Source organism: Myotis myotis, unplaced genomic scaffold (genome assembly GCF_014108235.1).
Source record: "Myotis myotis isolate mMyoMyo1 unplaced genomic scaffold, mMyoMyo1.p scaffold_m19_p_11, whole genome shotgun sequence".
Lineage (NCBI taxonomy): Eukaryota > Metazoa > Chordata > Mammalia > Chiroptera > Vespertilionidae > Myotis > Myotis myotis.
Window position 1 is genome coordinate 21,668,907 of NW_023416315.1, and position 25,917 is coordinate 21,694,823.

The window sequence follows — 25,917 nt, forward strand, 5'->3', positions numbered from 1 at the left end:
GGCACACAGGCCTTCTGGCCAGCCCGGCTCTGCCTGGCCTTTTCGTTTTAAAAGGCTGCCACTGGAGGCCGGAGGGGAGGGAGAAGCCAGAAACGAAAGGGAGGTTGCAGCACCCGCGGGACTTGGCCCCGTTGGCTGACATGGGTCCAGAGAGGCCGGATCGTGCGGGAAAGTATCTGGATCCTGCCTGGCCCAGGCAGAAAGGCAGCGTGTCCTGCCAGGACTGTTTGGACTTGCCCGAGACCGAGACAAACGCAGGCAGAGAAGAGCCTGTGGTGGGGACTTTCAGAGCTCTTGGCCAGGACTGCGTTCCTGCCTGCACTCCCCGAAATCGCTCCCCACTCTCTCTGTTGGGTCAGCTCCCTCTAGGCAGGTTCTACTTGAAATGCCATTGCTGCTTTAGCCACGCGAGTCTAGACAGACAGCCTTCTGTGGCCGGGGTCTTTCTCCTTGCATCTTGCTGTGTCACTCGAGGAACAATTTATTGGTCGAAAGCAGTCTAATTCCTCCTCTTTGATCTCCTAGTCCCCTTCTTGTTTGTTTCATCTTCCTTGAACTTTCTGAGGTTTTATTTCCTGCCAGAAATGGATGCTATTTGGAATATTTGTGTTTTCTTCCCTTCCTGACGTATCCCCTCCTTTCCCCAAGCAAGACAGCTAGCATCCTATTCTGCCATGGAGGGTACCCCGGATATCGCCCCCATGGTCCCTGTACCTCCAGGGAACACCACCCTGACCCCACCTGCACCTACAGCCCCCACCTCCCCACCAGCACCAGGTCATCCACTAGGCCAGAGCTGGGGCTCCTTCGCATCAGGGTCTGAGCCCTCCGCTGCCTTTTGTGCTCCCAGGACCCCCTGAGAGGGTGTGGTGAACCGGGGCGGCCTGGACCCTCAGAAAGTGATGGGAAGCGCTTTGTGCAAAAAGAACCAAACTCTATAATCTAGAGGAGAATTTCCGGGGCAATTCCATTGTGAGGTCGGGTTTATGGTGTGCAATAGAGCTGAGCAGTAAAAGGCGTCCTGACCTGCCGGCCAGGCTCCCAGCTCGGCCTGGGCAGTTTACGAGGCGTTTAGGGGGAAGGCTTCGCCCCATCACCCTCAAAGGAGCGGTGAACGGCAGGGACTTTGGCTGTTCCAACCCTGCCCAGGGCAGGGGTTGGAGGCTAGGGAAGGTAAGCTCCATGCATAGGGGGCCTGGATGGGAGGGAGTGTGACTACTGTGCTCTCCACTCTTGGTGAACTGATCTTGGGAAAGGTGAAGCAGCTAGAGCTGGGTGGCCTTCGGGAGGGAGGGGGGTCTCCAAAAGAAAAGGACACCCAGTGTGGGCTGCAGTCCCCAGGTGCCTGGGCCTCCCTCTCTCCTCCCCAAACTGCTCTACAGCATCTATTGCTCCCAGGCACTCAGGCCCGTGAGGAGCGGTAGAAGCGCAGGGGTGGCCACAGGGAAGGCTCCCAGAAACCTCAGGATACAAGTGGTACCCGAAAGCTGCAGGGCCTGGGGCTCCTCCAAGCTGGGGGAGACTTGGTGCAGCCAGTGAGAATCCAGGGTTGCTGGGTGTGTGTGTGTGTGGGGGGGACAAAAGAATGCCCATCCGTTTTGGGGGCTGCCAGAGGCCAGGCAGGTGCCCAAAGCGAAAGCACAGAGCCCGAGGGGCCAGCAGTGTCCAGGAGGAGGGAAGGGAATCCCACGTTAGTAAATCTGTTGGCGAATGAGGCTCATTAACAGGTAAATACTTCACGCTTCCTTTAGGGCAGATAAACAGTGCGCCCTGATTAAGGAAAGGAAGCCCGGAGACCTTGACTTTATTCGAACCACATGGTTCCAGTCTGCAGTGGCCTTCTCGCTGCCGTTGGAAACGACGCTGCGCTGGCCCCGTCTGAATCCGATTTCAAAGTCAGCCCGTTGCCCGCGGGACCTGGGCGGGAGGAGACGCGGGCAAAGAGCCGGTTCACCCAGCGCAGAGACTTGCCCAAGGGGCCACTTTGGGGTGCGCGGGGTGCAGAGTCCCTCCCTGGGCGGGGTCAGTGGGTAGAGAGGACCCGCAGGCTTGGTCCAGGGTTCGGTCGCGCCCTGTCGGCCCCGCGCAGCCTCTGCAGGCCAGGCGTCCAGGTTGGCGGCGGTCAGAAGGGCCCCGCGGAGCCGGGGGTCCTTTCTCCGCAGGACGCGCCCGGCCGGCCACGCGCGGGCACAGGCGTGGGCTACTCGTTGGAGCCCTTTCCCCTTCCATTCTAGGCGGCCGCGGGCCCCGCGGAGCAAGACCACCTGTGAGGGCTGCGGAGATTGGCGGAGGCGGTCATGTGGGCGGTCACGTGCTGCGGCGAGCTCCGTCCAAAAGAAAATGGGGTTTGGTGTAAATCTGGGGGTGTAATGTTATCATATATCACGCTACCTCGTAAAACCGACACTGAAAGCTGCCGGACAACAAATCACAGGTCAAAATTATGAGTTCTTCGTATTATGTGAACGCGCTTTTTAGCAAATATACGGCGGGGGCTTCTCTGTTCCAAAATGCCGAGCCTACTTCTTGCTCCTTTGCGCCCAACTCGCAGCGAAGCGGCTACGGGGCGGGCGCCGGCGCCTTCGCGTCCACCGTGCCGGGCTTGTACAATGTCAACAGCCCCCTGTACCAGAGCCCCTTCGCGTCCGGCTACGGCCTGGGCGCCGACGCCTACGGCAACCTGCCCTGCGCCTCCTACGACCAAAACATCCCCGGGCTCTGCAGCGACCTCGCCAAAGGCGCCTGCGACAAGGTGGATGAGGGCGCGCTGCACGGTCCGGCCGAGGCCAATCTCCGCATCTACCCTTGGATGCGGTCTTCAGGTAGGCGCAGCCGCTGGGCGGGCGGCCGGGCGGCCGGGCGGCTGGGAGCCGGGAGAGCGGGGCTGGAGCGAGCGGGGCTGGGAGCCTGGCGGCTGCGAGCGGGCGGGCGGGAGGCCCCCTGACTTCTGGCGGCGCTGCCTCTCTGGTTCTAATTAGAGTCGAGGCGCCATAGCGTGGAGAACCCGTAGCATTGTATGTAAATGAGGCTCATAAAACTTTTTATGGCCCAATTAATGGGTTCAATCCTCGTAAATTTATTTAACTCCATTTGCCTTGGAATTTTAACGTTCAGTTTGTTTGCTCGCAATTCTCTTTCTCCCTCCCTTGCCCTTCTCTCCCTCCCTCCTCCTTTTCCTTTCAGCCTGGTTTTTCTTTCTCAAAACCTGTGAGAGCCGAACCCTTCAGGGCCCCTCGCAAGCCCCCGTGCCAGGGGCCATCTAAAGGCTGGGCTGGAGGGCTGGAGCGGGGACAGAGGGTTGGAGTGACCTAGGGAGGTCCCGGGATGTGGGCGCGGGCTGCTAGGGACGAAGGGGGCCCCTGGAGTGTGGGCTGCCTAGGGTCGCCTACTGGCCTAGCCAGTCAGGGAAGCGGCCCCACTGGTCTTTGAATGGCCAAAGCGGGGCGTCTCCCACTCGCCCACACTCTATATTTACAATTTCCCTTTGTCAGGGGGAAGCAGGACATTGTGGAAGCTTAGCCGGCTGGAAAGCGCGGTTGTAAATTGGGGATTCTGCGCCTTCCCTCTTCAGGGAGCTGCCTGTGCGTCTGGCGCGGCCGTTGGGGTCTTCCCCTCTCGGTCTCGCTCCTCCCCCAGCTCAGAGCGGGGCGCAGGCAGAGGGGAGCGCGCCCTGGGTCCAGCCGGAGGAAGGGCCGAGCTCTGTGTCAGTGGCCTGATGAAGGCACTGTCCTGACTATGGTCCCATCCGCTTGTCTGTCTGTGTGTCCGTGTGTCCACACGTCTGCTTGCAGGGCCTGATAGGAAGCGGGGCCGCCAGACCTACACGCGCTACCAGACGCTGGAGCTGGAGAAGGAGTTCCACTTCAACCGCTACCTGACCCGGCGCCGCCGCATCGAGATCGCCCACGCGCTCTGCCTCACTGAGCGCCAGATCAAGATCTGGTTCCAGAACCGCCGCATGAAGTGGAAGAAAGAGCATAAGGACGAAGGTCCGGCGGCTGCTGCAGCCCCCGAGGGGCCCGTGCCCGAAGCAGCAGCCACCGCCACTGCAGCAGACAAGGCGGAGGACGAGGATGAGGAGGAAGAAGAGGATGAAGAGGAGGAGGAATGAGGGGCCGAGCAGGGGCCTGGGCTGCACCAGACAGTCCGGAAAGCGTCTTTAGAGACTCTTTGATTTTATTTACAAAAGTTGAAAAATAAAAAGAAAATGTAAAAAAAAAAAAAAACAACCCAGTCCCCAACCTGTACCCCATCTACCCCATTATCCACTTCAATTCCCAACTTTTTTGGACAGCAGCCGCCTAGACTGGGTCCCCTTGGGGGTCCCCTCTGCCTCCGAGGCCCCCCAGCAGACACTTCCCCCCATCCCTAGGCCGGCTGGCTCTGCGCTGGCATGGCTAAAATACTACCTAGCACAGGCCTCAGAGAGAGGCACCCCAAACTACCTATGGGCCCAGCCCAGCGGACCTCCACTCCCAGGAAGCCCAGAGTGTCCCAACACTGGCAGACACCCGGCACCTCCCTATAGGCCAAGGACCTGACTCTCAATACTACCTACTTGTCCCAAACTACCTATTTTGTGCTCGCTGGCTCGCCTGCTACCTAGTGCCGGCCCCTCCCAGGCCAGGCCCCTGCTGCTTGTGGCTGGCAGCCTTTGGGGTCCCTGAGGCTATGCTGAGAAGGTGCTGGGGTTCAGGGACCAGGGCATTGGCTTCTATTTAAATTGAAAAATAATATATTTATTCCAAAGCATTCTAAGTGCTGCAACCTAGTATCCCTCTTTTCTGGCCTGGATATTCCAAGTTCAGGACTGTCACCCCCCACTTCTGGAGGGGAGCATTCCCAAGCTAGCTGCAGGTTTCTGAGTTAGCTGCTGCTTAGTAGGACTGCAGAGATGCTCCCCGCCTCCCCGCCCCTGTGTCCCACTGCCCAGCCGTGTTGAATATGTACACCCTGACTTTTCCTACAATAGCAAATATTGTATATTTGAATAAGATTTTTTTTGTCATTTATATGGTCTTGGAGCTCATTTGTAAGGCAATGTTGTGACATGGGAAGGATGCGTTAATGGGGTGACCATGTAGCATGGTGTGTTGTCTTGAGCTAATTCTGTAGCAGGTGGAGAGAGCCAATGCCCTCCCCAGTGCCCTTCATCTCCGTGTTGTCCTGCGTCCCCCTCGTCCCTCTCAGCTCTAGCCTCGGGTTCCAGGAACAGGAAGGTATGCTTTCCGTCTTGCCCAGCTAACCGTGTTTTATGTAACAGAAAAATAAAGATGCTTGATGACAAAGAAATGTGGACTGTTTTATCTGGGGAGGGAGGCTGGGGAAGAGGGTCATTATGGCCAGAGAGCACGCCCTGGCTCTGTGCGCGTCCAAAGGGGCTTTAGGGAAGCAAAAGTGGAAGGACAAATAGGGTCCAAGTGTTGGGCGTCTGTGAATTGGTGTGTATGCGTGTTGAGTTCCTTTTTGTCTGGGTTTGCATAGGTATGTGTGTAGCTCTTTTTGTATATCTATTTCTGTGTATGTGTGTGTGTATTTTTATGTCCACAATTATATGTATTTCTGTGTCTGTAATTGAGTGAACGTGATTCTGTGTGTAAATAATTGCGTGTATTTCCGTGTCCATAACTGAGTGTATGCATTTCTGTGTGTCCGCAGTTGTATATGTGAATTTCTCTGGGTGAAGACTTTTTTCTGGTTTGTGTGTATGCCCACAAACATCTTCCAGATACTCTGAAAACGGAATCTTCGATAGGTACATTCTATTCTATGAACCTTCCTAAAAACCTCCATAAATTCCAAGAGCGAATCCAAAATCCAAAATCTGCTCTTTCCTCTAAGGCTGCGGGGTGGGCTTGCAAAGGGGTATCACCCTGCGACTGATCCCGAGAATTTTCCATGAGCCCTGAACCTGGCGCCAGGCTAGGAGGTGAAATTCAGGGCCTCTGACGCGGTCCCCACCCCGCATTCAGGCTAAGCGAGGGTTGCTCGGAGCCCAGCAGTGCGGCTGAGAAGGGGCAGGGGCAGGGCCCGCAGACCCCACTGCTAGCCTGGGCGGGGGCGCCTGGGTGCGGGGAAGGCTGAGGGGCTGGGGAAGGGGCGAGGGGCGGTGGGGACCGCAGAGAACAGCGTGAGCTGTGGGGTGGGCGAGGACCTCGACTCCAGGCTCCTGCCTGGGCTGGGCCCCCCTTCTTATTGCTCTTTGAATAAAACCTGGCTCAACTGCGTCTGTAAAACCTGCGGCCCCAAGTCGGGGCGGCTTCGGTGGTAAGATGGCGCCGGTGTAAGAGCTGCCTCCTCTTAGAGATGGGGAAAGGGTCATAAATCCGTTGTTGTTTATGAAAATTTACAACTTTGCAATACAACTTTATGAGTTGTTCGGCCCTTCCATTGGCCGTTGTCGGTCATGTGGATGGGAACCGTGAACATGAACTTTTTTATAATTTCCCTTGCGAGAATAGAGCCGCATTCTTGTGCTCCGCTCCGTCCTGCCTGCTTCGGAGCTCTGCCTTCCAGCCGGCTCGGCTGCGCTTTGTCCGGCGATGGCGAGCGAGGCGAGGCCCCGGGCTGGCCGGGCCCGGCCGTTCCCGCTGGAGGTGGGGTGCGCCCTGCTCCCGGCGCCGCGGCGGCCTCTTTGCAACTCGCAACCTGGCTAATTTCCTGCGTCCTCTGGCTCCAGGAAAGAGGACGATTCGTCTCCCCGGGCTGCCCCAGCGACAGCTGTCAGAGGGGCAGGAGCTTCTGGGAGCCGCCATCTGAAGGTGAGACATGTGGGGAGACAGGAGCAAAGGTGGTGAGATGGCACCCAGCGCAGGCGGCCTGGGTGAGGGCACCCAGGGTGGCTTTGGAGAGGGGCATACTACCCGTCACCCACCCTCACCGGTTCACATCCGTCCCCTCACACACACACACACACACACACACACACACACACACACACACGCTCGCACTCCCTCCTCTCCTGGCTCCCGGTGGCAGCGGATGCCCGCCTTTCGCCAGTGGCACCGCGCCCTGGCACGGGCGCACAAGCCCAGCTCTCTCCCCTGCCCAGCGACGACCTGGCCTAGCCCCAGAGGAGGTGGCCCTGCACCCTGCGCTCCCCCCCCCCCCCCCCCCCCGCCTCTCGGGTTTGGATTTTTTTTTCTTTTTTCATTCATGACCCAATTGGTTCAGTTGATCCCCAACGATTGGGGACAGTTCCCGACCTGGAAAGGTGGGACGAGACGAGGGCCAAGTGCCCTTATCGACTGGCGTTTTAGATCAGCACAGCGCCTTCTATTCCCTGGGATTTGGTTTGTGGAGAGAAAGATGGAATGAGGGGGGTGGGGAATAAGCAAACAACTTACTAATCCGGCCAGAGTCCTCTGCTGAGCGACTGCTTCCCTCCACGCGGTTTTCCGAGGAGAGAGGTGTCAGGAGCGCAGGGAGAGGGAAAGGTGCGCGGGTGGGACTCTGTGTTGGAGGAGAAGATGGGGTTAATGTCTGGGTGCTGCTTGGCGGGAAGTTTCGGTGGAGTGATGTTATTGCGAGGGGCAGGGGCCGCAGCGAAGGTTGAAAGGAGGACGCAAACCGAGTCTGGGCGATAGGGGGACCCCCACCCACCGACCTCGGCGCCGCGGAGCCGGCGACCACCGGCCCACCTTCGGGAAGCGGGGAGGGGACTGTGGAGCCTCCCGGGTGGAGGCGCGGAGGGAGCCGCGGGGTTAGCTGTACGTCGTGCGGTGGCACAGACCCGGTCACGGTTGGGTCTGGGTGCCTTGTGGTCGGATTTGCCCCGAGAGCTTCCTGGGACAGCAACCAGAAACCGCCCTGAGGCTCTGGGCTCGAGTTCTTTTTGTGTTTGGTTTAGGCTGTTGATGTTTTCCCATCTGAAGAGACTACCTTGATGTGCGTTAGATAATGGAGAAGGGGCCGTGGAGGCCCGGGGCGCCCGCGGGCACTGCGGGTGCACTCAGGGTGCACTCGGGGAGGATAAAGCGGCGCATTTGCATCGCAGGGCCGCGGGCGGCCTGACTGCGGCTGCCGCGGGCCCATTATTTATTGCGCCCGAGCCCGGGCGGCTCGCTGCTGCCACGCTGTGGCCGTCGCCGGGACCGACGCAGCCGCAGCCCCGCGTCGTGCAGCCTGGCGCGAGGACTGCTCGGGCCCCTCAGAGATTCCCAAGCAGGCCGTGGAGAGGGGGGCGAGGGAGGACTTAAGGGGCGGTCTCCCAGGGCCTGACTGGCCGGGAACCTCCCCCGTCTTGGCCACCTGACAGGAGCTGGACGCCCGACTAGACTCGGGTCCCCCTCCCCCCAGCACCATGGAGACTGGTTGCACAGGCCGCCTGGCACGTCATGGCTGCTTCTGTCCAAACTGCGCGTCCTAAGGCGCCCTGGGGGCTCACGCTCGTTTGGGGATCTCAGCGCTTTGGGATTCTGAAATCACAGAGACCACTGGTAGCCTGAGGCCTGCGGGCCCGGCTGACCCCGAGGAGGACTGGCTATGGCATGGAAGGCGGGCTTTGGGTCCAGGCGAGAGCCCCTGACAAGCACAGGCCGCACCTGTGTGCTGTGGGCTCTAGCCTGGGCTAGAGATCAGGGTGGAGGAGGTGGCCTTCAAGGTCCCCCCACACCGGCAGGCCAGACCGTCCTCCAGGCTGGCCGAGGTCAAGGAGCTCAGTGGGCAGCCCAGGGAAAGGGCGGATTGTGGGGCCCTGCTCGCCATCCCGTCCCCCTTGAAGAGCAGCTGAAAGGTAAGTGGACTTTCTGTGTGGCTTTGACCGAGAAGAGAGCCCTGATGGCCATTCTCATCATCCCAGTAAAGGCTCCCTTCACCATCCGGGGCTCCTATTCTTGCCTGAGTCTCTCTCTCTCTCTCTCTCTCTCTCTATATATATATATATATAGTCACTGGTTGGAGAAATAGATTTGGGCAGCTGCCAACATGATATGTACAAGCCTTGGCTAACGTGTGGAGATTTTAATTTAATATATTTGTTCATCTTAGTGCCTATAGAAACTAGAAATATAATGTTGTTTTGTTTTGTTTTTTTGGCTCTTAGCTGAGAAATCAAATTCTCTTGTTGGCTGGGAGCATTATTAGATTGAGAATCCAGGTCAAACCATAACAAATAATAAGAGTAGTAAACTGCCACCAGCTCCAATGTGTGGAACCTGGAGGAATGAAGCAGAATTATAAACATAATCATTTATCAACATCTTCAAATGGTGTTTTTTTAATTTTACATAATATCTTGCTTGAAATCACTGTCCTCTGGTGGTCTTATTTAAGAAACAATAATTCAAACATGATTTTCTTGGAAAATAGCTTTAAAAAAGAATTCCCTTAAAAATTCTTGACTCTTGAGTTTTTATTTTCGTCTATCTAATCCTTTCCCTGAAGAAATGCAAGGGAAATGTAAATTTCTATCCTGTCCTGCCAGGCCCTGTTTATATATGCAAAGGAGAAACTTTCCCAGCTTGGACTGACTGGGGCACACACAGCCAGAAGGCTTCTGGGCACAGCCCCCAGAGGTGGGCAACAGCCGCTTTCAGGGGTGCACGCTAGGCTCTGTGCACCTAAATAACCTAGGCCTAGTATTTTTCCCCCCAATTTTTTCCCTTTGGGGGAAGTAAGGGCAGGGAGGAAAAAAATTAAAAAGCAAGGAAGAGATTAAGAAAATCGTTCCCAGATTCCTAAGGGGCATCACCACCCCCAAGTATGAACCCCATTCTCTGCATTTGCCAGAGTTTTACAGAGCTTATAATCACCCTCTGGGAATTCAACCAAATCATATAAATAGTGTTTCTTCAATCTCCACAGAATTGAGGATTTTAAAGCTAATTCAAGGGGGTTTTACAAGCCCCAAAAATACAGTCGTAAAAAATGCCATTGGAAACAATCCCATTTCACAAAATGAGACTGATCCATGCGTTGTAAAAGTCAACTTTCTCCAAGGCACCTCTCAGGCAAGCGAGCGCAGCTCGGACAGGCTTTTCTCGTCCTGTCTGGGGAAGGCCAGGCCTGGGGCTGCCGTGAAAGCAATTCGGGCGATTTCCTTGAGCTCTCGAGACAGCTTGTCCGCGTTCCGGAGCGACTGTCCCGGGCAGGCCCCAGACCAGTCCCAGGAAAGAGGACACACCCCAGGACAGCGTGGGCGCCCCAGACACCAAGCACATCCATTATCCCGCAGCCTTGGGCCTAGGCGAGCTGCCCTGTACGAGCGACTGGGCCAGGGACCCTGGTCACCCGAACCTCTGGAATGAGGACAGAGATTCCACATCTGGGTCTGTCTCAGTTCTGAGCAGTCCAGGTGGTTTAGGGCGATTCCCTGGGCTCTGCGCGAGGGGAGCGGGCCCCGCGGGCGGCCGGCGGCAGAGCTCCGTCTCCAGGCCGCGGCTCCGCAGGTCCCTTTCGGGCAGTAACCAGTGGTTTCGGGCCTCTTGGTTCCTGGGTTCAAAGGCGGAACGGGGGGCGCAGGTTATGGGGGTGCTTTGAGGCTAGGCAGTCGCTGGCCTTTAGAGGGGCGGGAGTCGGGACTCCAAGGAGTCGTGTTGTACGTGGGAGGAGGGGCCGGCGGGTAAGAGGCTACTTTTGGCCGCGTCCTGGTCGCTCCAGGTGAGCCTCCCGCCCTCGGCGGCTGGCAGGCCCGAGCCCTGGGTAGGAGGGGGGATGGGGGAAGGGGGGAGGCAGTGGCTCCGCAGGCGCAGGGGTGCGGAGCGAGGCCCAGGCCTGGTTTCTCAGAGCCCGTCTCCAGCTCGGGACCCGCACCCAAGGGTAGGGGAGCGCAGGGGGAGGGGCAACTCCACCCCGGCCGGGAGGGCCGGCCACACAGCGCCCAGCCACACTCGTCACCGCCCCTCCGGGCGCGGGGCTGTCAGGGTTCCTGTTTGGAGAGAGAAACCAGCAAAACCTAACCAGGCAAAAAGGGGAGGAGGAAAGAGCGGGCCTGGCGGGGCCTGGCGGGGCCTGGGCGCCCCTACCCCGGCCTGAGGGCCGTGCCCGCCGCCGGCGTTGGGGAAGGGAGCCGGGCCGGCCGGCTGTGCGCGCCCATCAATCTGCCAGAGGGCGGCGGGCGGGTGGGCTGGGGGCTGTTTGTAACTTTGCTGCCTCGGTCGCCGCGGTCCCCGGGGAGCGGGCTCCGGCGCTCGCTCCCATTGGCCGCCGCCGCGTCAGCTGGTGCGATTTGCTGCTGTCGCTTTTGGCGTTCGGCCATCCAGAAACAAACCAGTTCGATGACTACTAATAGTTATAGCCAGATGTACTAATACACAACAAATCACAGTCCTGCAGAGGGGCGCGCAAATGAGTTCCTATTTTGTGAATCCCACTTTCCCCGGGAGCCTGCCCAGCGGCCAGGACTCCTTCTTGGGCCAGCTGCCCCTCTACCCGGCCGGCTATGACGCGCTGAGGCCCTTCCCGGCCTCGTACGGGGCGTCGAGCCTCCCGGACAAGACGTACACCTCACCTTGTTTCTACCAACAGTCCAACTCGGTCCTGGCCTGCAACCGGGCGTCCTACGAGTACGGGGCCTCGTGTTTCTATTCTGATAAGGACCTCAGTGGCGCCTCGCCCTCGGGCAGTGGCAAGCAGAGGGGCCCCGGGGACTACCTGCACTTTTCTCCCGAGCAGCAGTACAAATCCGACAGCAGCAGCGTGCCGGGCAAAGCCCTCCATGACGAAGGCACCGACCGGAAGTACACGAGTCCTGTTTACCCCTGGATGCAGCGGATGAACTCCTGTGCGGGTAAGACATTTCCCTGCAGCACCCTCCCCCCTAGAAAGTGGAGGGAGAGGGGGAAGGAGGCAGGGAAGGAAGGAAGGAAGGAAGGAAGGAAGGAAGGAAGGAAGGAAGGAAGGAAGGAAGGAAGGAAGATAGAAAGACAGGAGAAAAGAATGAACAAAGTTTCTTTAGCTTTAAAAAAGAGAGATTAAAAAAAATACCAACCCATTCCCAACGGAGCAATCAAGCTGAGGCAGAGTGAAGGCAGGGCACTAGTGTCCATGTAAGGTGACACCTTAGAGGAGTGTGTGTGTGTGTGTGTGGGGGGGGTCATTGCCATGCTATGTGAGCCCCAAGACAGGGGCAAACTAACGAGAAGCCAGGCTGGATGGGAGGGAGATCCTACCTACACTGCACCCAGGTAGCACCCTGCTCAGATTCCCAAACCCAGGTGGCCTTCTGCACCCATCACTGCTGATTCCCCTTCACCTGCCACCCCCCTCTCCTTTCTGCCCTTCATACACTCATATAGAAAGAGGCCCTTATTTGGCCTCTTCCAGGGTTACCCCAAAGCCTTGGAGGGCCACATCCCCAGTTGCAGTATTTCTTCTCTCTCCTCCCTCCCCTCCTCCCACTTCCACTCAACTGCTCACTTACAGCCAACTTCTGCCTCCTTCTAAGACCCTGCCCGCATCCCAGTCACCCAGCTTGGAGGGAGCCCCCACCCACGGGCCCCTTTGGCACCAGAACAAATAGCCCATCACAGTCCTACATTTCCAGGAACCCCAGTTGGCCCATCGCTCCCAAAAACTCCACAGGGAATCCTCGGAGCAGGACAGTGCCTCATGCGAATTTGAAAACTTACAGTGTTTTGCTTTAACATCCACTGTTTTGTTTTTCAAGGAAGCTTTGCATTTCTCAGATGGGGCCATACAATTTGGGGGAATTTGCAAAGATCTGAGAAGGCTGACCATTCTTAATTTCCCAAAAAGCACATTGAGTGCTTCTCCAGCCGTCCTGGGATGCCTGGCCACAGTCACATCTCCACAGACATCCATATGTGGATGCAGGGTGCCTACCCTACTCATAGGGTTCCACACCCCCACTCCCAGACATACACACACTGCATTCCCACAAAACATGACTTAGGTACCCCAAATTAAGAACGCCCGTTATATTCTTTTGCTTGTAATTTTGTTTTGTACTGAGCAGGTTTTTAAAAAACAATAACTTCCCACCCCAAGTCATTTTAGGTGGAAAACATCTCGCTTGGTATGAAATAATCTTCTCCCATCTGGAGGCTTTTGGCCCAAGATTGTGGGAGAGGGGAAAGTGCAGGCGGAGTGGTTTCCAGCCCAGAGGCTTGGGGTGCGGGGTTGACTGGCTCAGCTGCCCAGATCCAGGCTCACGGGCGCCTGGCCCTTTCTGCCCGCAGGTGCTGTGTACGGGAGCCACGGGCGCCGAGGCCGCCAGACCTACACGCGCTACCAGACGCTGGAGCTGGAGAAGGAGTTCCACTTCAACCGCTACCTGACCCGGCGCCGCCGCATCGAGATCGCCAACGCGCTCTGCCTCACTGAGCGCCAGATCAAGATCTGGTTCCAGAACCGCCGCATGAAGTGGAAAAAGGAAAATAAGCTCATCAATTCCACACAGCCCAGCGGGGAGGAAGCTGAGGCAAAAGCGGGCGAGTAGGCGCCTGGGCAGGGACCAGGCCAGTGGCGCGACCTCCCTCGGCTTTGCTCCCTTGCCTTCGCCTGCTCCCCAACCTTTCTCCCTGCCTGCTACCATCTGGGGGGCTTACGCAGCTTCAGGGGAGCCCGGAGCTTTGCAAACGCCTGAGCATTTATTTCTTACAAAAAAAAAAAAAAAGCAGCAACATAAAAAAACCAACAACAATAACACGCACACACACACACACAACAGCCAATCCCAGCGGTGGAGCGGGGCACACTGCACACACAATCCCGCTCTCCAAGGCTGCCCAAGCCGCTCCGGATCCCAGTGCGCGCCCCAAATCCGTCCCTGAGTCTTGTGTAGCGCCTCTGCACGCCTCTGGCACGGGACTCGGGGTTGCTGGAGAGGAAAGAACCCCGGGACCCACCCTCTTTTGGTGTCTGGGCATTTTGGCCCCGGTCCCTCGCCACCAAGTCCCGGAGGGCACCACCAAATCGACTCTGGCCACTGCAAAGAGGGGACCTAAAGGTTGGGGCCCCAGCACTGCGGTGGCCTCCCAGGCTGCCCCCAGACAGGAAGGAGCTCCAGGAACAAAGGCTCCCCTCCCCGCGGAGAGTCTAGCCTCTCTGCCCCGCACAACCGTCCGTGGAAGAGAAGGAGCCTCAGTCGAGCCCAGTCAACCTGAGCGCGGGTGGAACTGCACAGCCCGGGACACGCTGGGCTCCCGAAGGCTCAGGACTCGGGAATCCAGCTCCTCGCCTCCGACAGTGCCAACAGCGCTTTCGGGACCCGAGGAGGGGGCCCAGAGCCGTGGGAGCGGCAAGAATCATGGTTTCCAGCCTGCCAGGGCTGTCTGCGACGCAGGGCCTCCAGCGGGGAAACCCTCCCCTGCCTTTCAGCTGCATTTGTGGTTTACTTTCATCTTTCAGAACCCAGGAAAGTAACTACGGGGATGCGAGGCACTGTCTGGAAATGCTTCCTTTAGCGTCCTCAGTTCACTCCTGGAGGACTAAGCAAAACCCTAATAACGCGGCCCAGAAATCGCCAGCCCTCAAGCAGCTTCCGTAGCTGCGGGGAGCCTCGGCCCGCTCGCTGGGTTCACCTAGAACCCCTCCGACTTGGGGCCCGCCTGGCTCCAGGAAAAAGACCTAGTGGTGAAGATTCTCCAGGCTGGATCCTTAAAGCAAAGCAAACAGCAAGCTAATGACACGAAAAGCCAAATTTACATGAAAGGAAAATCGAATCTGGTTATAGAAGTGTGTGGAATGTGACCTCGCCTCGGAGAAACACTACACAAAAGCTATCTTTAATAGACGCCTGTCATTTAAGAGCGGCGGGGACACTGTCCCTCCTGCGCTCGCCAAAAACAGAGCCGTAATTGTAGCGACTGCCCAGGGCAGGATTTATTTCTCCAATTGGCTAAATGGCTTCCCCCCACTCCCCTGAAGGTGATATCTGTATTTTCAAATTTCAGAGCTGCCGGCGTGACGGGCAGAACCGACCCCAACCTCGACATAAAAATAAGAGGGGCTGCACAGCGGGGAAATAAAGTTGTTGTAAATAAAATCCAAGTCACCATCTCCCCCCAGTCCTCTGCATCCTCGCCGGGCACGCGATCGGCAGCTGACGGCCTCACAATTGGTACATCCTAATGGAACTGCGAGGGAAATGCAATAATTTTGCCATAATGGGCTGTAACCTCAATTCGACCCCGGCCCTTGCAGCCCCGGGTCGGAAGCGGAGCGATGAGCCCTGCCTCCAGCGGGTGGCGCTCGAGTCCGACTGAACGGCGGTGGCGGGCGGCGGGCACGCGCCCGGGGCGCGCGCTCCACCCCTCTCGCCTCCACCCAACTCCCCCATTAGTGCACGAGTTTACCTCTAGAGGTCATCAGGCAGGATTTACGACTGGACAACAAAAGCACGTGATTCGAAGTCGTACCCCATATTTGGGTGCCTACGTAGGAGGGAACCAAGTACATGTCCCAGTCATTTCCATAATTCATCATAAATTGTGCAAGGGTGCTATAGACGCACAAACGACCGCGAGCCACAAATCAAGCACACATATCAAAAAACAAATGAGCTCTTATTTTGTAAACTCATTTTGCGGTCGCTATCCAAATGGCCCGGACTACCAGTTGCATAATTATGGAGATCATAGTTCCGTGAGCGAGCAATTCAGGGACTCGGCGAGCATGCACTCCGGCAGGTACGGCTACGGCTACAATGGCATGGATCTCAGCGTCGGCCGCTCGGGTTCCGGCCACTTTGGCTCCGGGGAACGCGCCCGCAGCTACGCGGCCGGCGCCAGCGCGGCGCCCGCCGAGCCCAGGTACAGCCAGCCGGCCACATCCACGCACTCGCCTCCGCCCGACCCGCTGCCCTGCTCCGCCGTGGCCCCTTCGCCCGGCAGCGACAGCCACCACGGCGGGAAAAACTCCCTGGGCAACTCCAGCAGCGCCTCGGCCAACGCCGGCAGCACCCACATCAGCAGCAGAGAGGGGGTTGGCACGGCGTCCGGAGCCGAGGAGGACGCCCCCGCCAGCAGCGAGCAGGCGAGCGCGCAGAGCGAGCCGAGCCCGGCGCCGCCTGCCCAACCCCAGATCTACCCTTGGATGCGCAAGCTACACATAAGTCATGGTAAAGCCAGCCTTTTTCTAAATCCACGCGGCCGCGGGGGCGCGGCTCCCCGTCTCCCTCTCCCTCTCTCCTCTGCCGCCCTCTCTCCCCGTTCTGTCTCCTGGTCTCGCCTCTCCCAGCCCCGTGGAGCCTCTCCCCGCCGGTCTCCTTCCCTGCCTTCCTCCATCCTCCTCCTCTTCTTCGCAGCGCCCTGCGTTCTCAGGGTGGGGGTGGTGGTGGTGAGGGGAGCCGCTGGATAGGCAAGTTTAGACGTGGAAAGGGGGGAAAGGAGAAAACCCAGGTCGAACCCCAGCGCCTCGGAACGCGCTCCCGGGTCAGGCCAGCCAAGCAGGGCGCAGAGGTAGAGGATGGCAGTAGGGGCTGTGAATCGGGCTTGTCAGGACGGATAATTTATGAGGAGGGCTACGCTGGGGAAACAGCGTTACTAATTAGAGTCCCCGAAAAGGGGCTTTGGGGGGGCATAATCCCGGCGAGAGCCGACGGGACTCTGAAGTTTGGGGGCAGGAGGAAGAGCAGGAAAGGAAAGGGAAGAAAAAGAAAGCAGGCGCCCCAAGCGTGCAGGCTGGAACAGGCGGCGGCTCTCGGGGCTGGAACTTTAAGGGAGAGTGATCTAGAGGCCACTTGGGCGCTCAGAAAAGGGCCCTGCTTTGGTGGGTTTCTGAACGGCAGCCTGGAAGGGCTGTGCCCTCGCCTCGGGGCACCAGGGCAGGGCCAGAGGGTAGGAGAGGGCTGGGGGGGAGAGCGAGGGATCCTCAGGGGCGCAGCTCCAGCCTCAGATGGCCTGATTGTTCCCAGAGTCCAAATCGTATTGTTTTCTCTCTAGAAAGGAAGAGGGAAGGAAATTGGGGGGGGGGGGGGGCGAAGAGGGAGGACTTGTTGAGCTTTTTCTCTCCTGTTCCCTGCTCAGGACCCTGGCTCGTCCAGCTGGCGGACTTTGGTGGCCAGGGGCTGAGGAGTTGGTGGCTAAACCGCTGACTTTTCTGTTGCAGACAACATAGGCGGCCCGGAAGGCAAAAGGGCCCGGACGGCCTACACGCGCTACCAGACCCTGGAGCTGGAGAAGGAGTTCCACTTCAATCGCTACCTGACCCGCCGAAGGAGGATTGAAATAGCGCATGCTCTTTGCCTCTCCGAGAGACAAATTAAAATCTGGTTCCAAAACCGGAGAATGAAGTGGAAAAAAGATAACAAGCTGAAAAGCATGAGCATGGCGGCGGCAGGAGGGGCCTTCCGCCCCTGAGTGTTTGAGCGCTTAAAGTACTGAGCAGTATTAGCGCCCCGCGTAGTGTCAGTGCTAAGGTGACTTTCTGAAACCCCTGTGTTCCTTCTGTGAAGAAGCCCTGTTCTCGTTGCCCCAATTCATCTTTTAATCATGAGCCTGTTTATCGCCATTATAGCGCCTGTATAAGTAGATCTGCTTTCTGTTCATCTCTTTGTCCTGAATGGCTTTGTCTTGAAAAAAAAAAAATAGATGTTTTAACTTATTTATATGAAGCAAGCTGTGTTACTTGAAGTAACTATAACAAAAAAGAAAAGAGAAAAAAAAAAACACACAAAAAAGTCCCCCTTCGACCTCGTTTAGTGCCAATGTTGTGTGTTGCACTCCAGTTGTTTAACTGTGCATGTGAGTGGAAGTGTTCCTGTCTCAATAGCTCCAAGCTGTTAAAGATATTTTTATTCAAACTACCTATATTCCTTGTGTAAGTAATGCTGTTGTAGCGGTGACTTGATGAGACACAACTTAACTTGTTTGACGTGTAGTGACTAGTGACTCTGTGACGAAAACTGTGGCCCCGAGCGGTGTGTCCCTGCGTGCCTTTGTAGGACCCTTTGCACGAACTCTGGAAGTGGCTCTGATAAGCGCAGCTTCAGTGATGTATGTTTTTGTGAACAAAGTTACAAATATTGTCCAAGTCTGGCTGTTTAAGCAAACTGTGATCAGCTTTTTTTTTTTTTTTTTGTATTTGTTTTTAAGGAAAAAAATACTGACTGGAAACAAAAAATAAACTTTCTATTGTAAGTTCTCTTGGTCTGGTTTGTGCCAAATAGTGAGCGGCTCTTTCTGCTCCTCTGTCTGTCTGTCCAGTCCTGGAGGCGGGTGAGTCTGAGGCTACCTGAGCAGCCTGCCTGTGCCAGGAGACCTCAGACGGACACCCTGACCCACAGCCTTCCTAACTCTGACCTTTCAGAAAGTTCAGGACAGAAGGTGGGAAGCTGTAGGTGTTCCCAAAGCCTGAGTCCAACCTGCCCATCTCTGAGGAAACCAAGTAAACTTGCTGGGTACGAAACAGAGGAAGAGAGAGAGAGGAGGAAGAGCCCAGGGCTTTGTTAGCGGCCCACGGGGCCCACACAGATGCTGCCTGTTTCTAAGGCCATCCTGGGCCTCCACTTGAAGAGGCTGCTATGCCAAGTTGTGGCCCCCAAACTCGCTGCCTCTAACCCACCCAGGCACCCCTTCCCACGCCTCACCCTGAACCCAGTTGGCTTCTTATGCTACAATTAATTTGCTACAAATGGAAGGTACTTACCCCATCCTAGCTCGATTGGGAAACTCCTCAGGGCGGCTAAAGCACAACTAGAGATTTGCACATTTACCGACTGCTTACACTGATGCCTTCGTTCCTTTTAAAAGTTATAAAACAGTAAACTTTATAAGCCCCAGTTCCGGCTATATGACATTTGGGTGCCAAATGAATAGGGTTTTGTCTATGAATTAGATCGTAAAATCATCCATAGCACAGACAGATCGGCTCACTGGCTATAAAACGTCACGTGGGGCCATTAAAGTAAGTTTTATGGTTTTGGGGAGTTGACATCCAACATTATATACCACATAACATATAATCTCACTGACGCTGGACTCCATTTGACTCTTTTGCAGGCTACGTGTGCCGCCTGGTCATTCAAATTGTCAATTTTAGGTCCAGAAGTGTCCAAACCACAAGTTCTCAAAACTCTCTGAAAAATGGCTCCCTCCGAATTAAGGTAAGCTCGCCTCCTGAGCACTTTCGAGTTTATTTGTACCCTGAAAACTTTCTTCTTCCTGGAGTTCTCTCTCGGGCGCTTTCTCTGTCTCTGGGTCAGTAACTCTGAGGTTGCCCCTGAATTCAAAAGGGGGGTGGGGTCCCGCCAGCTTTCCCTCCGCGCCCCAGCAGCGCCAGGAGCCTGCTCCGCGGGCCACGCGGTGAGCCGCGCCTGGGCCGGCGCACCCCCAGGCCTGCCTCTAACTGCGGGGCCGCGGCTGGCAATGACTTCCGCCGCGCTCGCCCTGCAGAAAGATGAGTTTTGTGTGCGGTGGGCCTGCGTGTGGATTCGTGGCTGGGCCGCCCCCATCCCGGGCTGGCGGGTCCTGGTTCTTGGGGGGGTCGCGGAGCCCTGGGGTGGGGACTGGGAGGCAGTGGGGCGCGCTCGGGCGCCAGGGCCGCGCTGAGCTTGGGAGTTGGAAAGAAAGGCCAGGCCGGGCCCTGCCGAGGCGGACTCCGGCGGGACTCCTTGTGGGGCTGTGGCAATATGTCTTCGCGGGGCCTGGGTCATTTGGCAGCCCTGAACGGAGGCGGCCGCCTTCGGGCCGGGTTTCAGGCGGCTCCAGAGAGCCAGAGGGTGGCAGAGGTCGGCGGGGCCCCTGGGTTGCCAGGCCGAGCCCAGGGCGCTGGGGACCCCGGCTCCCCACCCCTCCCCCGCCCCGGGCCCAGGCCCTGAACCTTGCTGGCCTGCACGTTCTTTTTATTTCGGTGGGACTGTTCTCACCCGCCTGTGAGTCTGAAGCAATAAACTTTATGGCCGGATTTAACTTTAGTCTTTGAATCCCCAGGCTAAATGAAAGGAGTTACGGCGCTTTCTTTTCTTCCGCCTCGCCTCTCTTTTCACTCTCTTTCCTTTTTCTCTCTTCTTTTGTAGAATTTGAACCATCCATGTACAGGGCCCTCAAAAGGCAACTAAGGCGCCCCCCCCTTAGATAACTCTAAAGATAGAGAAATGTACTCCCCCTCAACATACAGGGGGAATTCTTCCCAACTGTGCCCTAAAGTTTTGGGGGAAATCGAGGTGTCTTCAACGCCCAACTTAAAAGTCCCCAGAGCCATTAGGTTGTTTTCCCTGACACGTCATAAAGGGTAGTTGAGGGAAGAAATTGGTCGTTTGTCAGTAGGAGATTTCCGCCTTTCTTTTGTTAGCTGCTCTTTCTGTTTGATCCCAGGAAATTTACATAATCTATGATTTCCAAAACAGTCCCCAATATTGCACCAATGGGTGAAGTAAGGTGAAAGAAATCTTTCCTGGGTACAATTCCAGCTTGGCCTTACCCAACCCCTCGCCCCCCCCCCCCCGCCCCCCTTCTTCCGTGGCAGAGCGGTGGCTGGGATGCTGTGGCCTGTCCCTCAGGATGGGTATTTCTCTGGATGGGTACTCACATGGGACCTTGCGGATTTCCCCCATCCCGACTGAGGAATTAAGCCAAATTTTCCAACTTAGAAATGAAACAAACAAACAAAAAATGGGATCTTCTGCCTCCACATGCTTTTCTCCTTGGGAACTGGGTAGCTTTCTGCAAGTGCTCATTGGTAAAGATATGTACTAAGTGCTCCAAGTGAAAAAACTTAAAGTGTAGATTTGGAATTTCTACATACTTTATTGTACACAGGCCACTCCTACCCAACATTAGTCCAACAGATGTTCCCAAAGACAGAGGTCCAAAGAGCAAAACCTGGGAAGTTTTCTGAAAGATCGAAACCCTCCTCCAAGTCCCACTTCTCTTGAATAGTGAGTGGCAAGGAAGATCCCTGAGGTCATGTTTTGTGCCCTGTGAGAGGGAGCATTGCGGTGCCAGTGCTCAGGAAAACGTGCCTGCACCTTGGTGGGGACCAGAATAGAAACTCTCTTTGGGTTGTCTTTTTTATTTTAAGTGTCTGTAAGAATTCTGGAGTCTCTGTTTCGCTGCTCTGAGTTTTGGGTTCTTTATTGGAAAATGCTGGGTGAAGGTTTTATTTTAGTTGCTCACTTGGTGATCTTGCTTGAGTGATTTCTTGATGACTAAAATTAGTAGCAGAAAAAAGAGTGATAGGGCCGCTGGCAGATTCACTTGAGTAACTTGCGTGGAGGAAGTGGCCATACCACCTCCGTGGCCACATCCCACCCTGGGGTGTGGGAATGGGCAGAAAGGCTGTTGGACCCATAGCCAGCATCACACAATATAGAGAAACTTTCCCATGATTTAAAAGACTTAGAGGCTATAAATATTGTCAGCTTGCTTATTTCTGTCTGCTGTAATCTTCATAAAACTTTAGAGTTTAAGGAGCAGGCCAACTCACATGGAGTTAAATGACTTAAACACACACACACACACACACACACACACACACACACACACACACACAGCATCCAGTCAGACCTACGTGAGCATTCCTGGAGAAATTTTTTTCTTTCTTCCTATTTTCACAGGAAGCATAGTAAAGAGGATGGCTGGTTATCTGCTCATTTTTGTAGATAAGTTATTTCTCCTGCATTCTTTTGGGTTGTTTTTGCAGAGAAAATTCTTTAGAAAATATCTGTCATTGAGAGCTTTATGAAGACATCGAGCCTCAGCCGGTGGCAGAAGTGTCTGTCTGTGTTCCGTGTCTTGTAAAAGGAGAAGGTGTCTGAAATGTGCAGGGCCCTGTTTGTTTCTACAAGCCGCAGAGACAATATTTCCTGAACTATAAATATAATAGGAAGCTTCTGGTCACACTCACTTAGGGGTTTGTTAGGGTTTCCATGGTCTAATTCCACAACATTATGCCAAGATTCCTTTTCTTCTGCTCTTTCCCTGCTTCATTGTTGGCGGCTCTGGGAGAGCAAGACAGAATTTTCTACCAGAAACGGAGTCATGTTCATTTGTTGAGATGTGAAGAGTATTATATCCAAACAATTAGTGAGGGGAGAGCAAATTACATCCTTGAAGATGGGCTATTAGAGAGGAAAACAACCCTTTTAGCTTAAAAGATGCCCTTCGAAGCCTCTCCCTGCCTTAGCTTGGGAGTCTGCCTGAGGTTTGCCCACCATGGAGAGTGCAGAACAGAACCGTGTGGCTCTATCCCTTTGGCTTCTAGGGCAGAATTTCTTTCTAGTCAATGACAAAACTATAAATGGGGCTTCCAGACAGGGCTAAGGGGGTCAACGTAGGCTCCCGCCCACACAGGAGTGGGGCGTCTCAGTCCTGGCCATTCAAAGCCCCAGAACTAGAAGATTTGCCTAGGTTTGTTTTGTTTGTTTTTTACAAAGAAAGCTTCCTTCCCCCACCATGCCCCCTCCCCACAAACTGGCCTTTTCAATAATAATATTTGTTATGAAGGTTATTGGGTAATTATTGCGATTTTGTGAAGCAGCCCTTGCTAGAGGTGAAGTCTGTCATCACCTAACAAATGACGCCCGCGCAGTTCACTGCCGGGTTAAGTAAATGCAGAGAAGATAAATCTGCACACCCTAGGAATCGCCAGCAGAGCACGCTTTAGTACAAGTTCACAGTCAACTCGCCTGCCTGGGCCAGCTCGCCCAACAATTAGGGCTGCGTCTTTATTTTTAAATAAAGGGGGAAAAATGTCTCCAACTTCCATTACCTGCTTTCCCCCATCTTCTTTTTCCTTTTGCTATTTGTGAGGCTCCCCCGCCCTGCTCCCAATTGTCCTTGTAAATGTAATGATGAGTGATTTGAAAATAATCTCTTTCCTATTTTAAGTGCTGACAAAAAGAAGTAGGAGGCTGGTTTGGCAGGAAATACAGTCACAAACACACACACACACACACACACACACACACACACACATCTAGTGCACCCTCTTGTTCTAAAAGGCTGTGGCAGAAGTAGGGCATCCCTGAGATCCTGGGAGGGGGGGCTTCCCCTGAGAGAAAAGGCACAGCTTTGTATATCTTTGTGGTTAGTGCGTTGCAACTGCAGGTCAAAAAGTTGAGGGTCAAAAGTTTACGTTGTGCAGCACTCTTAGTCATCTGCCCAGACAGAGTTTGATGTCAATGTTAGAGCTGCGATCTTGACTATCAGCACAAAAGATAAAATGGCTTGGAGTGACGCGTGTATCACGGTATGGACTCCAGGTGAACCCTCGTGGTTGAATGACCTCAATTACGGAGAAAAGGATAGAAAATTCCTCTTTTCAAGAGTAATACATGCTGTATTTCATCTTGAATTATCGCTCCCATTCTGAGGGAATAGCAGCAGGTAAATAGGCTTAGATTACTGAAAAACCAACACCTTAGATTGCTGGAGAACCAGGAGTCTTCGGGTGTGTCCAAAAATAAAAAAGCTCAGAAGTCATCAGCGGACCTTTAAGAAATAACGTAGCAAGTTTCCAATGCCCCGTGGTACCTTCAAAGGCAAGAGAACCGGCAGGAAACTTCCTTTATTTGAAAACAGTGATTTTGATTTGCCATTTCTCTTTTTAGTGCCCATAATGATCCCTAAAGTGTGTGAGAGAAGGGCAAACACACGCATTTCTTGCAAAATGTGTTCTTTGCAATTTTCAAACACAGAATGCTTTTTCTGAAATTGCCACTCACTAAATGCCAAGAGTTCTTAGAGCTGGGAAGGGGAGGGAGGAAACGGAAACCCTCCCCCGAAGGGACAGGGTTCTTCCACCCCTCCAGCAGTGAGAAAATGCTCATTGGTACCCTGAAAATGTTCCTGTTGTCGGACACTTTTCATTACGGTTATTGTTAACCCTACACTGAATGTAAGAGAAATGCTACAATCTATAAGTGAATAGCCACACTGTAAAGAATATGCCATTTGAGCAGGAAGGTGGAATCCAGAAATGTCAGAGCACCGTGACAGACTTCTGTTCTCCAGAAAATACTCTTTAAAAACACATTTGGAATAAAAGCTAAGGAGAGGAGAAGCGAGCTAAGGAGGAAGGGTGGGAGAATGGGAAAGAAAGGGAACAGTGTGTTAAGGAAGCCGACTGGAACCATGCCTCCTGTGCGAGTTGCAACTGGAGAGCTAAACACTATTTTATTTCTCATGCACCTATATTAGCTGTAAGTGTTGGTGCCATTAGAATCTATTTTCTGGGAGACGTGATTTCCTTTTCCAGGTATTGATCTTTAAGTAATCATTGTAGGGAAGCAGAGAAGAGAAAGATGAAAAAATATTTCTAGGTTTTTCTTTTTTAACTATAGAGATAAGTTAATTTAACTACTCAGAATGCAGAGTCTTGTTAGGCATGTGTAAGATCATCCCAATATATTCTGGTTGATTGGATTTGCTGGTGCCAGGGACATTCAGTGGTAAATATTTCCCAAACAGTGCCGTAGTGGAAGTAATCAGATTGCTTCCACTGTTGGATGTGTAAAGTTTTCACTCTGGCCAAGAGCTTGAAGCCAAATGGGGGTGTGCCAGATGAAAACAAGAAAGGGAACAACTGTGGTGATTGCTGTTATAGCAGTGAACACTTCACCACATCTGGGCTAGCAAAATGGAGAAAACTGAAACCCCCGCTATTACTCACCAAGACAATTATGTGTCCCTTTGAGAAAAGCTTGTTATTGTATTATTGGTTAAAAATGTCCCACGCCTTAGAAACATGTCAGATTCAATAATCATAGACACCTCTTCGCCAGTTTTTAAAGTAAAAGAAAAAGTTACCTGAAGTTATTGCTTTTAGAGTGCATACGTTTTTTATTTGGAGGATCTTGATTATTAGGCCTCTTACACAATCCTGGTGAAAATTCATATATAATGCAAGTATAAATTTCAGTCTTTATCATGCTCATCGCTATAAACTACTGCAAGGAAATTACCCCCAAACAATTAATGGTTCAAATGGATGATAAAGTATTGCTTGTCTAAAATCATGTGCCTAGTGTAGGTGGGGGAGAGCCCTCAAAGGCCACCATCAGGCATTCTGAAATTCAGCCATTCCCGCGTGCACTCAGAGATGAGCAGTCAGTCTGAAGGACTCATTCTAAAGAACAAAGGACAAATACAGTCAATACATTCCATAACGTTTACATTTCCTTTGCTTCCCTCCCCCACCCCTCCTTGGTTTTCCCCCGAGAAGGAGTGACCTGGGCCAAGACCCTGCTCTCTAAAAGACACTGTATAGACCTTTTAGAAGCGCAAAGTCCAAGGCCGAGGTGAACTTCAGGTCAGCGCGTCTAACAAATATGAAAATGTCGGCTGGTGAAGGGCGCGCCTTGTGATTTAACAAAGACTGTCAATGTGTAAGATTAATAAGAAACAAAATGCACACGGTGTCACTGTTCGGTCACTTTGAATCTTGGGACAGGGTTGCATTCAAGAGGGCAGGCTATTCCAAAGATATTCAAAATGATTCAAATCAGATTCAAACTAGGCTGCAAACCCTGCCTTCCTCTCGCCCTCCCTCTCCCTTGGACTCCCTTCGCTCTCCTTCTCCATCTGGGATTCGAGGACATGATGAAAAGTTGTTTCATTTAATGGGATTTTAAGAAAGCCTTTGTTGGGAATATATGTTATCCCTGCACGTGGAAATGGGCAAATGTGCTTACCGAGAAAAGGATAATGCTTCCACCCTGCTTGGAACTGGAGCCAGTTGGTGTGCGAAGATTAGCACACTCCCTCTCTGCTCCATTTCAGAGCATCCCATCTTTTTCTCGGGCGAGTTGCTGCTGGTAAACTTCGGTTTATGTATTAATTGAGTTAGTTTCTTTCTGGCTTTACTTTGGTGTCCTGGATCTTATGTAAAGGCAAGAAGTGGTTTTTTAAAAAATGTTTTTTCAAAAGATTATTTAATTCAGTGGAATGATGCTGTGGCTTGTACAGGGAGATTGTGGAAGGATCAGAAAAGGTACTGAGATTGTTTATTACAGCCATAAATCTTGCAGTAAAATGTCAAAATGTCGGTGTGTGAGATAACACTTGGTGGTCCTGG

General features: G+C 54.0%; 4 protein-coding genes and 1 long non-coding RNA gene across 9 annotated transcripts in view; 4 read left to right on the plus strand and 1 right to left on the minus strand.

Moving 5' to 3' along the window:
• The first annotated feature begins 1,602 nt into the window (after positions 1-1,602).
• Positions 1,603-5,024, plus strand: HOXA7 (homeobox A7). The gene is made up of 2 exons (XM_036327810.1): positions 1,603-2,822; positions 3,792-5,024. Exons 1-2 carry the CDS (start codon positions 2,444-2,446, stop codon positions 4,109-4,111), a joined length of 699 nt encoding a protein of 232 aa, XP_036183703.1. The 5' UTR covers positions 1,603-2,443; the 3' UTR covers positions 4,112-5,024.
• Positions 5,025-6,298: 1,274 nt separating this feature from the next.
• LOC118666097 lies at positions 6,299-11,577 on the minus strand. The gene is made up of 3 exons (XR_004970840.1): positions 11,450-11,577; positions 7,347-7,452; positions 6,299-6,755 (listed from the first exon to the last, which is right to left on the minus strand). It is a non-coding gene; the product is annotated as an uncharacterized LOC118666097 (long non-coding RNA).
• On the plus strand, positions 10,684-14,985 carry HOXA6 (homeobox A6). The gene is made up of 2 exons (XM_036327809.1): positions 10,684-11,728; positions 13,140-14,985. The coding sequence occupies exons 1-2, from the start codon at positions 11,287-11,289 to the stop codon at positions 13,397-13,399; spliced, it is 702 nt and encodes a 233-aa protein (XP_036183702.1). The 5' UTR covers positions 10,684-11,286; the 3' UTR covers positions 13,400-14,985.
• Positions 13,568-17,593, plus strand: HOXA5 (homeobox A5). Its single transcript, XM_036327807.1, has 2 exons — positions 13,568-16,021; positions 17,011-17,593. The coding sequence occupies exons 1-2, from the start codon at positions 15,127-15,129 to the stop codon at positions 17,259-17,261; spliced, it is 1,146 nt and encodes a 381-aa protein (XP_036183700.1). The 5' UTR covers positions 13,568-15,126; the 3' UTR covers positions 17,262-17,593.
• A 1,304-nt stretch (positions 17,594-18,897) lies between these two features.
• HOXA3 (homeobox A3) overlaps positions 18,898-25,917 on the plus strand; it is a 35,979-nt gene continuing 28,959 nt past the window's right edge. For all 5 annotated transcript variants that reach the window (XM_036327802.1, XM_036327799.1, XM_036327801.1 and 2 more), the window contains exon 1: positions 18,898-19,006. The gene's annotated coding sequence lies outside the window, so the exon portion shown is untranslated. The remainder of the gene's footprint in view (positions 19,007-25,917) is intronic.

Excerpts from the sequence above, each read along its gene's own strand:
- HOXA7 (XM_036327810.1), top strand. The coding sequence starts at position 2,444 with ATGAGTTCTTCGTATTATGTGAACGCGCTTTTTAGCAAATATACGGCG. Across the intron at positions 2,823-3,791 it reads CCCTTGGATGCGGTCTTCAG|GGCCTGATAGGAAGCGGGGC; the intron begins GTAGGCGCAGCC and ends GTCTGCTTGCAG.
- HOXA6 (XM_036327809.1), top strand. The coding sequence starts at position 11,287 with ATGAGTTCCTATTTTGTGAATCCCACTTTCCCCGGGAGCCTGCCCAGC. Across the intron at positions 11,729-13,139 it reads GCGGATGAACTCCTGTGCGG|GTGCTGTGTACGGGAGCCAC; the intron begins GTAAGACATTTC and ends TTCTGCCCGCAG.
- HOXA5 (XM_036327807.1), top strand. The coding sequence starts at position 15,127 with ATGAGCCCTGCCTCCAGCGGGTGGCGCTCGAGTCCGACTGAACGGCGG. Across the intron at positions 16,022-17,010 it reads CAAGCTACACATAAGTCATG|ACAACATAGGCGGCCCGGAA; the intron begins GTAAAGCCAGCC and ends TTTCTGTTGCAG.